Source organism: Epinephelus moara, chromosome 7 (genome assembly GCF_006386435.1).
Source record: "Epinephelus moara isolate mb chromosome 7, YSFRI_EMoa_1.0, whole genome shotgun sequence".
Lineage (NCBI taxonomy): Eukaryota > Metazoa > Chordata > Actinopteri > Perciformes > Serranidae > Epinephelus > Epinephelus moara.
Genome location: NC_065512.1, coordinates 25,728,717 through 25,742,683, shown reverse-complemented (window position 1 = coordinate 25,742,683; position 13,967 = coordinate 25,728,717). Strand labels below are relative to the sequence as shown.

The window sequence follows — 13,967 nt, the reverse complement described above, 5'->3', positions numbered from 1 at the left end:
AGACCACTCAAAGCAAAACAGGAATGGGGTTAAACCTATAGTTCGTAAATCTGTATTAAAACTATAATTTTACATATCAGGGCAAATTATCACGATAATGTAAATATCCAACACTGTTTAGGAATAATTTAGACGAAAATTGTGGGAAAATGTAGGCAAACAACTTTAATTTACTGCAATAATACACCGACCCACCCCCGTTTTTCTATAATGGTACAGCGCAAGTTAATTTTCCCAGCCGCTGCCATGGTATGTTGCGGACTGTCAGAAAAATTGTAAAGCCGATTACAGCGCAACATCTCCATTCAGCAGCTACTTTAATCAGATGCTCTGATGTTGATGCAGCCCGGTTCTGACCTTTTTTTCTTTTTCTTTTTTGAACCACTACACTGCATTGGCCGGCCTGATAAGTTAGTTTTAAAGACCACGGCTGTCTTTCACTCCGTTTTTAGAGAGTAAGGGACTGTTCTTTACTGAACAGAGGAGGGGCGGCTGAGGTGTAGCCTCACTTGTTTTTTGTTTTTTTTAATTTGACCCTCCTCAAAGCTACAGATTTTTATTCTTTCTTCCCAAGTGATGGGTGCAAAACGCATGACCCTCCTTCCACCATGAATTAGATTTTAGACTAGAAAAGATTTTTACACTTTGATGTTTGAACGGTTAGTTAAAAAAGCTTTGGTTTAACACTCTTGTTGCAGATGCTGGTTAGTTAGTGCAAACATTTTATTTTTGCCAAATTTTAAATAACATATAAAATAAAGTGATTTTGATGAAATATCACTATTTCTCAAAATAGTGATATTTCATCAAAATGACTGTTTTTTAACTTTAGATTTTTTTTTTATTTTTTTTTTTTGACATAAGGTTTGTCCACGGACTGTCGGAAACTGGAAAATCCAACAATAATTTCTGTTGTTACAGTTTCTGGCTATGATCAATTGGATGATTTTAAAAGAAAACACACAGGTTTGGTAGGCGTGTTTTTCAAAATTGGTGGTAAAATAAAAACAGAATGCAACCATTTAAATTAGCATGCCCCTCCCCTTAACTAACCAAAATAAATAAATAATAAAATAAAGAAGTCCCTCCCCAGTGCTTAAAAAATGATTTGACATGCCTCCTTCTTTTTGCACCGTCCCTCCCTCCTCATAAGTAACGAACAGTCTCTAAATGAGATGTATTTCACAGGGCTGATAGCTATCATAGGGCTCCTTTGCATTGTATTATCTTAGTATTATGTAACCTACATTACTCACTTTTATAGCCTATATTTTAGTGAACTTTAACGCATTTGTCCTGAGTGTGGTCACCATGTGCAGTCTATGATGTAAGTCAACAAAACTGCATGCATTTCCACTTAAATAGAATATCATCAGGTTTTAGTTAGCTATCACAGATCTGAATGGGAAAAAGTCATCCAGTTCAGGCCCTAATTATATTTCCTCTTCTTCCTCACGCCATCACGGCTCAGTCGACACTTAAAATAAAACCGCATTTTCAAAAATTTGACCGCTTTAATGGCATGGTCGACTTTACAGTAATTAAAGTCTAAGTTTACGAGGGGCACTGGAACGCAGCATGATTTTTGCAGTGGTGAGTCTGTTTGCATGGTCGCTCCACAGCTACGTGCGACCCCTATCTGCCACAGCCCGACACTCCCCATGGAGGAGAGGAGAACAAGAAGAAGATGCTGTCATCCGTCGTCTGCCACCTAAGTGAATGACAGCAGCATGGACATGGACTCATTTTAAAAACATCCTCGTGCAACTTATCCCGCTATCTCTGCGCCTCTATTCGGGTCGTTCAGGATGATGATGGCGTCCCGGTGCACGGAGCAAGCCGTGCAGGAGTTCCTGATGGAGAGAGGAGGGAGGGTCCAACAGATGGAGCTGATCGATCATTTCCTATCAGTGTCGGGCCAAAACGAGCAGCCGGAGGAAGGGGTGGATCGCGAGGTGCTCACACGCATCGTGGACAACGTGGGCTTCGTGAAGGTGGAGAACGGCGTGAAATTTGTTTGTTTGAACAGTGAAGGCAGCACGGAGTCGGTGATGCGTGCGGACACGGGCGGACACGATCACGCGGAGTGTAACGGGAATATCCAGGAGACACTGGACAACAACTATGTCAACAGCACCCCTGACAACAGAGACCAAACAGGTGAGGGAAGCACCCATCCACCATGTGGTGTTGTTCTTACCTGTGTGACCATTGTTGTCCATGATTTATTTGTTTAGATATTATTTATACACATGCAAAACCCTGCTTCATTATCTAAGCCACAGTGTTTGTTTATTTGTGCAGTGAGTGACGTAATGTCCATTGATTTATGTTTTTGCTTAGATTGCATTGTCTTGCTTTGGCCCTCTGAATAGCCACAATATTATCAAGTGTCATTGTTTTGCCATTGCTTTGAAATGCAAATAACTACCATACTGACTGAGACTGAAGTCATCTCAACACAGTGAGCTTTAATTTGGACTCTGTCTTGCCAAAAATCACAAAAAGATAACAAGACCACCCCTTTGGAGTCAATTCAGGAAACCATAGTGCCTTATAGACTCCATCACACAGTGTCAGAGCTGATAACAATACCAAAAACATGCTCAATGTTTCCACAGCACCGTCCAGCCCACTGGCTGCCAGCCTGGACAATGCCAAACACTCAAATGGCAACGGGGAACCTGCAGCCCCCTCCCAGAATAATAAAACCAACACAGCGACTCCTACCTCTGGTGGAGGAGGGGAGGTGAAGCTGAGGGACAGGAGAAGGCGGGAGTCAGCCCCAGTCATTGGCATTGCAGATCTTGACCAGGCTCACCCCGCGGGGTCCCACAGCCAGCAGGTGAGAGGGGCACGCAGGATTTCCAAAGGGTCGCAGCGGGCCATGTTGAGCAGCTGCCTATCTGAGGACAGCGCCTTGGAAGGTCTGGAAACACTCGGAGATATCAACACACCCAAGGGAAGTCGCAGGAACTTCATAGAGCTGATGATGAGTAGCTCTCCTCAGGTAGGATACTGCGTTTGTTTCTGGCGTGAAAAAGGCTTTTGAGTAGTTTATTATTATTATAAGGCATGATTTTATTTGTATGGCAGCTTAACAAAGCTCCCTACAGGGCATATGACTTAAAACAAGCACAATTAAAGCCCCAAGATAACTGTACAAATCACTGATTCACATATAATAGAAAAATGCTTCTGTACTGCTTTTGATTCAGTTGTAAGTTTGGCCACACCTAAAGCAGTAATGTCAGGTGTTCACCTTTGGGTGTGCTTCAAAACCTGACTGGCACTCAGTTGTCCATAAATGACATTAAGCAGGTTTCCCTGCCTTTGCTGTGGTGTAACTTGCAGCGTGGCAAAGAGCCCAGGTATTTGGAGTGTTACAAGAAATGCAATATTCATGAAGAGTGACTCCATAGCAGCTGCTGTCTGTCTTATGTAACTGAGAGACACTATGATGTAATCTATCCTGCCTTAACTCATAGGCAGGGTGACCTCTGACCTCCTATTGGGGATCATCAGAAAGCAATAAGCAGCAAAATGGACCATTTCAAAATGAATGTTTGCATTGCATGTCTGTATGCTTTTTCACTCCTATGTTGTAGGTTCGGAGGTCTTTGATCAACCGTGGTTCACGCCTCCGGGACTCAGTGAGGAGCGACGGAGATTCGACATCGCTTCTCTCCTCAGCCACCGACGAGGACTGCGCCTCAGTGACCCTTGACCCGCTGGAACACGAGTGGATGCTGTGCGCCTCAGACGGCCTGTGGGAAAGCCTGCAGCCCCTGCTCAGTGTCGAACCCAGCCTCGTGGCCAAGAGAGACTTTGTGACGGGCTTCACCTGCCTGCACTGGGCAGCAAAGCAGGGCAAAGCTGAGCTGCTCTCCCAGCTGCTGGGCTTCGCCAAGGAGAACACTATACCCGTGAATGTAAACGTGAGATCAAGTGCTGGATACACACCGCTACACCTGGCAGCCATGCATGGACACACACAGGTGGGTGGCGTAGATGGTGGTGGTAGCGAGGGTGTCGTGTGTTACACCTGCTCAGTGAGGCAGCAGATGAATGTATCTGCTGTGTCTGCCCTGGCTGGAATCATTAAAGCTCCTACTCAAAACAAAGGGAATCATCTAGAAAAACAATTAACTAACTTAATTTGTTGGTTTTTTTTACACAAAATTAGTTGAAAATATCGTATATTATCATTTATACTCCTAACTTTGTATATGAAAACCTCTTTTCTTGCACAGAAGACTTTCTCTCACTATTAATTTAATCTTAAACACAGTCCGCTAAAAGACTGTTTCCTAAAATGACAGCGACAGTCCAACAACCTGAAAATTTTCTCTGACTGCCAAGAAATGGCTTCCTGAATGGGACGTTTTGGAAGGCATTTTGAGTCCACTATGTGCTTTTAGTTCCAATAAAGGATATAAATATCTACACAGAAAGTTTGACCAGTAACAGGCTTAGGTGTGGATTCAACAGGAAAATGTGCAGGCTGTGCTCTGGCCATAGGAAAATACTGGATACAGTCAAAGGAAAAACCTTTTCCGGACGTTAACTTTTAAAGCAAATATTCCAGGAAGGTAAAAGAATGGAATTTTGTTACAAAAACACAGGAAGAAAAAAACACTTTCTTGTAGTTTGGCTTATATTATGACAGTGAACTTTGTTTTGTTTGGACAGGCAAAATTAAAAATGAGTCAGTCAGACTAAAAGTCTAACTTCATCTGTTGTCACTGGCCAGACAATAAAAAGGCATCCTTAAAATTTAATACAACGACATATCCTAAAATGATAAATAAAATAAGAAAATCCCCAAAAATCATATAGACAGTATGTTGAATATGCACAAAATAGTACAGTACATATCAACCAATAAATAAGACAGTACTAAATATGGAAAAACAAACACACAATGACAGAAATAAGCATGACTTAGTAATGGGCTATACTGAGAAAATCAAATATTGAGATATGTATTTAATAATTTTATTTTTATTAGTGTTTTCAGGTCGAGGGGAAAGAGGAAAAAAGTTGTGGGGGGTTGGTAAGAGCCACACAATGATACAGAACAGGCTTTTCAACTAAGCAGTCAATAGGTTACATCCCTTTGTGTATATGGTCCATTTTTTCCAGTCTTTTATATAATGATCAAGTCGCAGTCTTAAAGAAAAGGGGATTTTCTCCAAATGGTGAATTTCGTCAGTAATTGCAATCCAGTCGTCCTTTGAATGGGGGCTTGCCTGTAGCCACCTCTGTGAGATAGCATTCTTGCTCTTGGCCAAAAATATTTTATAAAGGTATTTGACCTGGGTCATGAGATTGTCTGGGGTTTTGCCCAAGTACAATAAGACAAAAGAACAACCAGCTTCTATTCCACAGATAAATATTGAGGTATTTTTGACGAAATATTTGATATCCATATTGCAGAGATTTTGTAGTGTTGACTTTTGGTGCTGTGACAAATTATTTACACAATGAGATTTTTGATAAATAATTATCAGGAATGCAGATATAATGTCTTAGTGGGAAAACGCAAATAATAGAACAGCTAGAACAGTCTGGAAAATGACATCACATGACTGTAATGCAGACTTTAAAACCAGAATATCCAAAATATAAGATGATATCTAGTCTAGTATCAGGATATAATATATGATATAATATCAGTATATTGCCCAGCCCTAAGTTGACAGATCAAGACAGACAAGATGGCAGCAGAGAAAACACAAGTGTCCTAATGTTGACATGCCTGATTCTTGATGAGACAGTCACATGATGTAAATGTATTTATTTATTTCTATCAGATTTCTTTTGCATTAAAGCACTGGTACATTCTGTGTAGATGCCAGTATGTGAATCTTCCCTGTACTGTGTGTATTTAATGTGCTGTGATTGACAGGTGGTCCGTGTGTTGCTGTCAGACTGGGAGGCAGACCCTGAGGCTCGAGACTACAGCGGGAGGCGAGCCATCCAGTACCTGTCCCCGCCGCTTGCTGCTGACCTGCAGGAGGAGGGCGTGGTCACCTCACCGGGAGCTGAGTCCGACAACGAAAACACCAACGGCAGCAGTGGCGGAGGGCGCAGCTGGCGATTTCCCAGAGTCCTCCAGGGCAATCTGAACCCACTGAGGCTCCTCAACCCACCCGCTGAGGCGGCAGAGGAGGGAATCGTGACCGGGAGGACAAAGGGGGGGATGCAGAGGAAGTCGTCTCTGAGCCGGCTGAATGCCCGGCTGCACCGAGGACGCCACCGGGCCCAGATCATCCACAGCGCCTCCTTCAGGGACACGGGGGAGGTGGGGAGAGGAGAGGAGCTCCCCAGCAGCCCTCTCCGAACCCGACCACTGTCCAACCTGTTTGGATGAAGTTACACAACTCTGACATATTAACCAGTGTGACGTGTGTTGATTTACAAAATACAGTTTACTCACCTTTATAAGCTGACAGGTTGGACATTTACGTGACCAAAATTAACCGCACAAATCCTAATTTAGAGTGTCAAGCTGATTTTTAAGTTTTATTATAGGACTTATTTTTGTTCCTGTTGCAGTTGTTAGGCTGATATTGATCACTGAGGGTAGGTCACAGTTCATGTAGCATTTTATTTGCCACAACAATTCATTAAGTTAAAACTGAACTATTGTTCTGTGAATTGCTTTTGAGTTAGAATTTTTGTAGGTTTTTCTATGTGTTTAGGCTCTGTTTTAGAGCAGGTAGCTAACATTACACCCGTTTTTTATTGTTATTTAACACTCGAACAATGTTCACACAAATGCAAAAGCACCAGGCAGGATTGTATCAGGTTCTCACTTTAGATTTGACTCACAGTGGTGAGGGGGTTTTGAAAATAGCACTTAGGTTTGATTTCACACAGTTTATCCAGAGTCTTGTTTTTGTTTGCAGAGTAAATTAATATATTCATAGAGCAAATTTTCTATATCTCAACCTCCTTTGATTGGGTGGTGCTGGTTTTTCAAATACATTTCTGTAATTGTGAATTGTTATTTTTAAGTACCAGATTTTTAGTATTCAGACTGTTGTAACCACAGAATTCTTGTATGTCTAAACCGTGTACAGTTGTCATGTTTGCACTTGTCACTTTGAAGATAGTTTGTGATTATCGGAGGAAACTGCTCGGACTAAAACCATGTCAGCTGTTATTGACCCCATGTCATACTTATGTTATTTTCCTCTTAGCTGTGGTGCTGCTTATCAGTCTAGATTGGTTTGGTGTGAGTTGCTTAGCGTTGGAGTTATTGACTCAAATATAACAGAGTGCTCCAGGGATGATGTTTTTCTGTAGGCCGACACAGAAGTTAGCATAGCCCTGGTTACCTCGACACAGCGGTCGTGTGACATAACATCCCTACCACAATGAGGCTGCAAAGCTGTGTTCGGCTTGATGATGTTCTGTAGTCATAGAAGACATAGAAGCTTCAAAATCCAAGAGTAGGGTATTTTTTGATGTATTAATGCCATAGAACAAACCGTGAAAGTCTCTGAAGCTTTTGTTAACGACTTTATTTCAGGCATCTAACCGAAAACCCATTGACTTTGAGAACATTGAACTGGGAGTGCAAAAATGCTAACTCATTTCAGAGTTTAAGACTCCCTGGAGCACTTTATTTATCCAAATGGCACTCAGGTTGTGGTGCTCAAAGTGCCAGGAACAAAAAAGCATTTGAAAAACTCAACAGCAATGTCTCTTTCCAGAAATCATAACCTGGTTGCTTAAAATGAAGCACAGGAAGCAAACTGCAGAAGGAAGAGTGCATCTACTCATGGAGGTAGTCTTGTGCTTGAGACAGCGCTAGAAACATTATTTGCGTCCTCTTCGGCTGAGCTGTAACGTTAGCTAGCTTAGTGGTGCTAGATGAGCTAGCAGTAGATGCAAGCTTCCTTCTGGGCAGTGATACAGTTGGCGGGTGTAGTTCGGTAGGAAACAAAATAGTTCCAACATGATCTGCTCACAACAAGGTCGGTGGATTATCTTGAGTAACCAGGTCATAATTTCTTGAAAAGAGACATTAATTTTTTGGCACTTTGAGCACCACAAACTTTGAGTGCCATCTAGCTCCATTATATATAGCCGATATCTCCAACACCGAGCAACTCGCACCAAAACAGTCCCTTTTTAATATTGTATTCACGATGTATGAGGGCAATCAGGTGATAACACCTTTGGATGTATAATGCACTGTATATATAAAAGGACAAATAAGAGTATGTAATTTACCCTATACCTTTCACCTTAGTTGGTCAGTTGACACCAAAACAAGACTGCCATGGCTTTAGTTAGACACCAGTACTTTAAAGACACTGATCAGTTACGCAGTGGGGCTGTTTCACAGGATAGAAGCACAGGGAACTGTAGTTTTTCTACTGACTATAATGTACCTCAAATCCTCTGAGCCTGGTTCACTCATTGTTTCATTGCTTTTTGTGGCGGAGTTTAAGCCGTATGGGCCTCTGATAGTAGATTGATGTGCTTTGTGCAAATATCCATTTCTTAAAATGTATTATATTTACCATTTATATCAGAAACATTACTCTAAAAATCATATAGATACACTTTTTCATGCAGTTTTGGCTCATGTCCAGATTTTAATCTACTGAAAAGTTATTCATGTTTAGATCTTTCTGCTGCACATTACTGATTGGTTCGACAGTACAGTAATTATCCAATGATACAAACTGATTTATATCCACTTTATCCCGGTGGACCATATTTTATATTTAATACATTGCTTGTATCTGCCTCCTGTATTGCTCTAACCTTGCATGTACACAATCATTTGCTGATCATGTCTGCGTCATCTGTGGATAGTGAAGAGTCTAGACCAGAATAAGCTTTATGTTTAGCCGAGGAGCACATTGACTTTTTGACTGTTTTCCAAAACATGTGAACCTTGCTTATATCTGTTAATTGGATCGATGACACATCCTAGATTTCATGAATGTACCCTTAGTATTTTGTAGCATTTGTACTCAAATCGTAGGGCTTCACGTAACTGTACAGTTGACTTTTCCGATGTAGAAATGTATCGTACGAACCCACTTTGATGTCACTTTTTTCACATGCATGAATAGGGTAAATGTAAATTTTGTGCACTGTTAATGTTTTTGTCGTGTCTGTCGTCTTTGTGGAATACTGTGAAGTTCTTATGTGGTGCAAATACACTGTTACTGAGCCATTGTAGTGTTTGTCTTCATTTCTCATCCTTGAAATAAAGCAATAATGGTTTGCATAAAACTGAAGTCAGTGTCCTGTTACAGTACGTCACTGTTGTTCAAGGCAAACAAATATACAGAATATGCAGGGACGTCGAATCAGTACAAGGAATTCGACAAATGATGGTCAGAGTTGTCATATTCAATCATGAATACTGGAGTCAGGATGGACCAGACTTGTTAAGCAGGCTATTTTGTTTGCCGGCCTGCTGACACCAAGTGATTGTCCCTGTCTGGTGGTGCTGAATAATTGATGATCTGATGACCCCCTGTGCCACCATTTACAGTACATCCACGGCTTCCTGTCCACAAGCTGCCCCTGTAACACTGCGCCCAATATATTCACAGCCAGCCCTCGTTCTGCACCTGCTGTGTGTGTATTTATGTGTGTACTTCTATTGTTAGACCACACAAGATTAATGACACTTTAATGATCTGATTTGACCTTTAAGATCTGGTCTAGTTTGGGTCAATGTCTTTCATAAAATGCAAATTCACAACCATTTGAACTGCAGATATAGACTTTTCAAAGTTTAATTAGCATATTACATATGTAGCTTTTATTTGAGAGAGAGAGATATAGTGCATTTGCGGCCGATGTATTAGCATCTGGGACCGGAGAGATGACTGCTGCTCTGACACAGCAGACATCTGGGACTGTTCTCTACTTCATGTTGACCAGAACAAATCAGCCATGTAAAAGTAGGATTACATGTGTACAGTCGTTATAATCAAACTTACTGCTTGTGTGAATGCACATACTCTTGAGTCGGACTCTGCTCTTTTGATGGTTCTCTGATCTCTGCTATCGCCCTCATCGTCCAGTCACACAAGATTTATAGAGTTCACTGAAGGGCTGAGCTTTTATTCCTGGGCCAGTAGCTTCGGAGTCTAGTCGCCTTAGGCAGCCTATCTGTTAGATGACTGCTGATCGGGATGGAGCAGCGAGGCCGTCTGACTGCAGCTACTGACCTACATACAAAGTGAAGGGAGTAATGCCTATTATGTAAATTCCTCTGCCATCTTTTCAGGGAAACTGTGCCAACTTTTTTGCCCCGGGGCCTCTGCTGTTGGACTAATCCATGTCTAATCTATCCCCATCTCTCACTCTCTCCCCAAACAGCTACCAGAGCGATGATGACAGTCGCACAAAGCCTACCCAGTGACTAACAGTGCCAAATAACCATCTTCTTAGTAACAAATGTGCAGTCATCTGGATGTTCTGTTGTTTTGTGGCATACAGTGCCTACACAAAGTGTTCATCCCCCTTAGAGATGTTCATGTTTTATTGTGTTACTGTACAGTGCTTAACTAGATTTATTATCACTTATCATCAGAAAAGAGAGAAGCCCTTTAAAGGTCCTATATTGTAAAAAGTCAGATTTCTATGTCCTCTTTATCATGAAGCAGGTATATTTGCTGTAAAACACTGTGAAAGCATCAGACTGATAATCCATAGAGAAATGCACATAGTCCATATTAAGAAACTGTGCTGTTAAAGGAGCCGTTCCTTAAAGTTGTGGTGTCACAACTATACTGTATAAAGGTAGAACGGGCCACTACAGTGCTGTTATCATCACTTCCTGTCTGCAATAACGGTGCAGAGATGCAGAGAGCGCAGATGTGGATGACCCGGAAACACTGACCAATCAGAGCCCTAGATTTTAACAATAGCTACATACCGGACTCCAAGATGGCCGTTTTATTTCCGCAGTATGCAGCCCACTGAATAAGCACAGTAGTGTATCTCCCGCTGGCCCCACCTGCAAGTTCCGTTCAGCCCACAGATTTTGTGATCACAGATTTTTAAATCGCTTTTCTCATCTTGAGAAAAGTTTTACATGTATAAAACCTCCATGGCTCAAACAATTCAGAATAGAAAGCATCATAACTGATCTTGTCTACAGGTCGAGGTGTCCTGCTAACAGTTTTACAGATCTGTCTTTTACTGTCTTTTACAATAATGGCCTATGGGGACAATGCCTTTTGGCCCACAGGGGATTTTTGTGTTGCAATATCACGAGTGACCACCAGGAAAAATTGTCTTCAAGGCTGAGCAGCTTTCCTGGAGGCCTGATCAGGGCAGACAGGGCTTTTTTGGGGAGTAAGGGGCAGGAGAGAGACAGGCACCAAAACAGAGCGTTTCAGACTGAAGGTGAAGATTCAGGCAGACAGTGTGAGTAAAGTAATGTGTTTTTTGAACATTAAAACATGTAAACATGTTCAAGTAGGAACCCCAAATTCAAGTATGAACCTGACATGGGCATAATATGGGACCTTTAATGTCAATGTGAATACAGATTTCCATATAGGGATCTAAATTAATTATAGATACAAAATATAAAATACTAGTTTGCAAAAGTCAAGTCAAATTTTACTTACATTGTCCAATACCACAAGTCACAAAACTGCCTCACGGGGCTTCACAATCTGTACACCACTCCTTAGACAGAGGGTGTCTTTTTTTTGCAATGCAGTCAGTTGTTACCCATCGGCCACACAGGAGGTTATTTCTATTTAACTAATTATATGACTCCAAAACCACCAGAAAATCATGATAATGTTGATTCTAAGCGATTTTTATCTGCCATATATTATTCTTTTCCAGTTTTTCCTACACACTCATTGTTGTTTCTACACACATATCCCACATGGTGTCGCTGTTCGGAAATAACGCCACCACGGTGCTGCACCTCGTTGTTTCTTTCTGAGGTCAAAGTTGACTGGATGCGGAAGTGGCATGTAGTTGGGTTTTCGTCTGTATGATATTTTTCCTGCAGTGTTTGGCTTTCCATAAATCAGAACAATACGTTCGTCGATTTTTTCCCCCAGGAGGCTAACTGACGTTAGGTAGGTGGCGGTGAAAACTGTGATAGCTGACGTTAGCATAACATTATATATGAAAGCACTCGGACTTCGTAACGTTACACGCTGGCGCTATAGAGTTACAGAACATTTCAAGCTAACGAACATTAGCTGGCTCCTAACGTTAACTAGAGATAACATTAATGTTAGCTGTTTTTATTAACCTACACAGTTTGCACGTAGCTAACACATACCGTTTTTCACAAGTGGTCTATTAGCATTAGCTAGCTAACGTTGGTCATTTGTTTCATTAAACAGCCCTCGAGTTTGTCTCTCTTCGGGGTCTCAGTTAGCTACAATCAGCTAACAGCTTTACACATTAAAAAGTGGCTGACATTTGGTAGCGTGTAGTAACAGTGGGTTAACATCAACAATCAACAAAAAGATTTCGTTAGCTTGAAACGAGCTAACATTCAACGATAGTATTGCGAATAATTAGCTAACTTTACCTAACTCAACATAGCAACGCTAAGCTAACGTTTGTTTTGTTTAGCTAGCCGGTTGTTTGGGGCTTTTTGTTTGGTGAGACAAGCACTGAAGTGCCATAAACAAACCCTGTGTGATGTCCATGTGAAGACAAATAATAAGTGAACCAAACGCTTAGGGGACAGATAGTAAAACCACTACAGTAATTCGCTAATTCAGGGTTATTTCAAGAATAGTTAGCATGTGCTAACAGTCTTCACTGTCTCCTCAACCTCGCTGCAGCTTCCCCATGTCTGCCACAATGACCACCATTGTCCATGACACTACAGAAGCAGTGTGTCTCTCTGCTGAGTACAACCTGTACCTCAAGCCCATTGCCAAAATGACCATCAGTGTGGCTCTGCCCCAGCTCAAGCTGCCAGGCAAGAGCATCTCCAACTGGGAGGTAATGGAGAGGGTGAAGGCCATGGTAGCTCCAGAGCAGTTTTCAGCTCTGCGAATCTCCAAGAGCACTATGGACTTCATCCGCTTTGAAGGCGAGGTGGAAAACAAGACAGTGGTTAAGAGCCTGCTGGGCCGTCTGGATGGGAAGAGCATCAAGCTTAGTGGATTTACTGATGTACTGAAGGTAAGGATGATCTTATTGAGGACCACAAATCCCATGATGAAAGTTTGTTCGCTATGTTGCTGATTGCAGCATTTGTATTTTTGAGGCTGTAGTGTGTAATGTGGATGAGTTATATTGTGCTAATGTTTTGCTCACCTCATTATATTATTGGAGTAGAGAATAATTATTAGATACACCTCTCAGTCAGTAAACTGTGCCACAAACTACAAACCACCACAATGACCATATAGTTCAATAAATGCCGTGAAAAGAGTTTCAATAAAACTTTTTTTTAAACTTTATAGATTTATTGCATGGCTGTTGTTTTGGGCTACATCAGTTTTTGGATGTACAATAACCCCCCTCTTCCTCTTTTTCCTCAGGTTCGTGCGGTAGAGAACAAAGTGGACTTCCCCACACGCCATGACTGGGACTCCTTCTTCCGCGACGCAAAGGACATGAATGAGACTCTACCGGGAGAGAGGCCTGACACCATCCACCTGGAGGGACTCCCTTGCCGCTGGTTCAGCCAGAAGGACAGCCCGTACCCAGACCGACCCTCTGAAGAGGTCCTCATTGCGGTCTTCCAGATATTTGGCAAGGTAGGACAATGTCCACCGGTATTGTCCCTTCAGCTTTCAAAACTGCTGCTGTCACCCCAATCCTGAAAAGACCTGGTTCAGATCCCAACGACTTCAATAATCTCCGCCCTATCTCCAACTTACCTTTCATCTCCAAAATTCTTGAAAAAATAGTCTCCTCCCAACTTCACGCACATCTCACTCTAAACAGTCTGTATGAACCCTTCCAGTCTGGTTTCCGTCCAC

At 41.9% G+C, this 13,967-nt stretch overlaps 2 protein-coding genes across 3 annotated transcripts in view; both read left to right on the top strand.

Moving 5' to 3' along the window:
• Positions 1-951: 951 nt before the first annotated feature.
• sowahca (sosondowah ankyrin repeat domain family Ca) lies at positions 952-9,233 on the top strand. Its single transcript, XM_050048817.1, has 4 exons — positions 952-2,160; positions 2,622-3,010; positions 3,609-3,998; positions 5,912-9,233. Exons 1-4 carry the CDS (start codon positions 1,809-1,811, stop codon positions 6,374-6,376), a joined length of 1,596 nt encoding a protein of 531 aa, XP_049904774.1. The 5' UTR covers positions 952-1,808; the 3' UTR covers positions 6,377-9,233.
• Positions 9,234-11,971: 2,738 nt separating this feature from the next.
• akap17a (A kinase (PRKA) anchor protein 17A) overlaps positions 11,972-13,967 on the top strand; it is a 9,503-nt gene continuing 7,507 nt past the window's right edge. Inside the window, exons 1-3 of one of the 2 annotated variants that reach the window (XM_050048816.1) lie at positions 11,972-12,092; positions 12,816-13,161; positions 13,524-13,742. In XM_050048816.1, coding sequence (XP_049904773.1) covers positions 12,823-13,161; positions 13,524-13,742 — 558 coding nt within the window. In that variant the 5' untranslated portion in view covers positions 11,972-12,092; positions 12,816-12,822. Of the gene's footprint in view, positions 13,162-13,523; positions 13,743-13,967 lie in introns of both variants that reach the window. The other variant, XM_050048815.1, reaches the window with a different exon arrangement.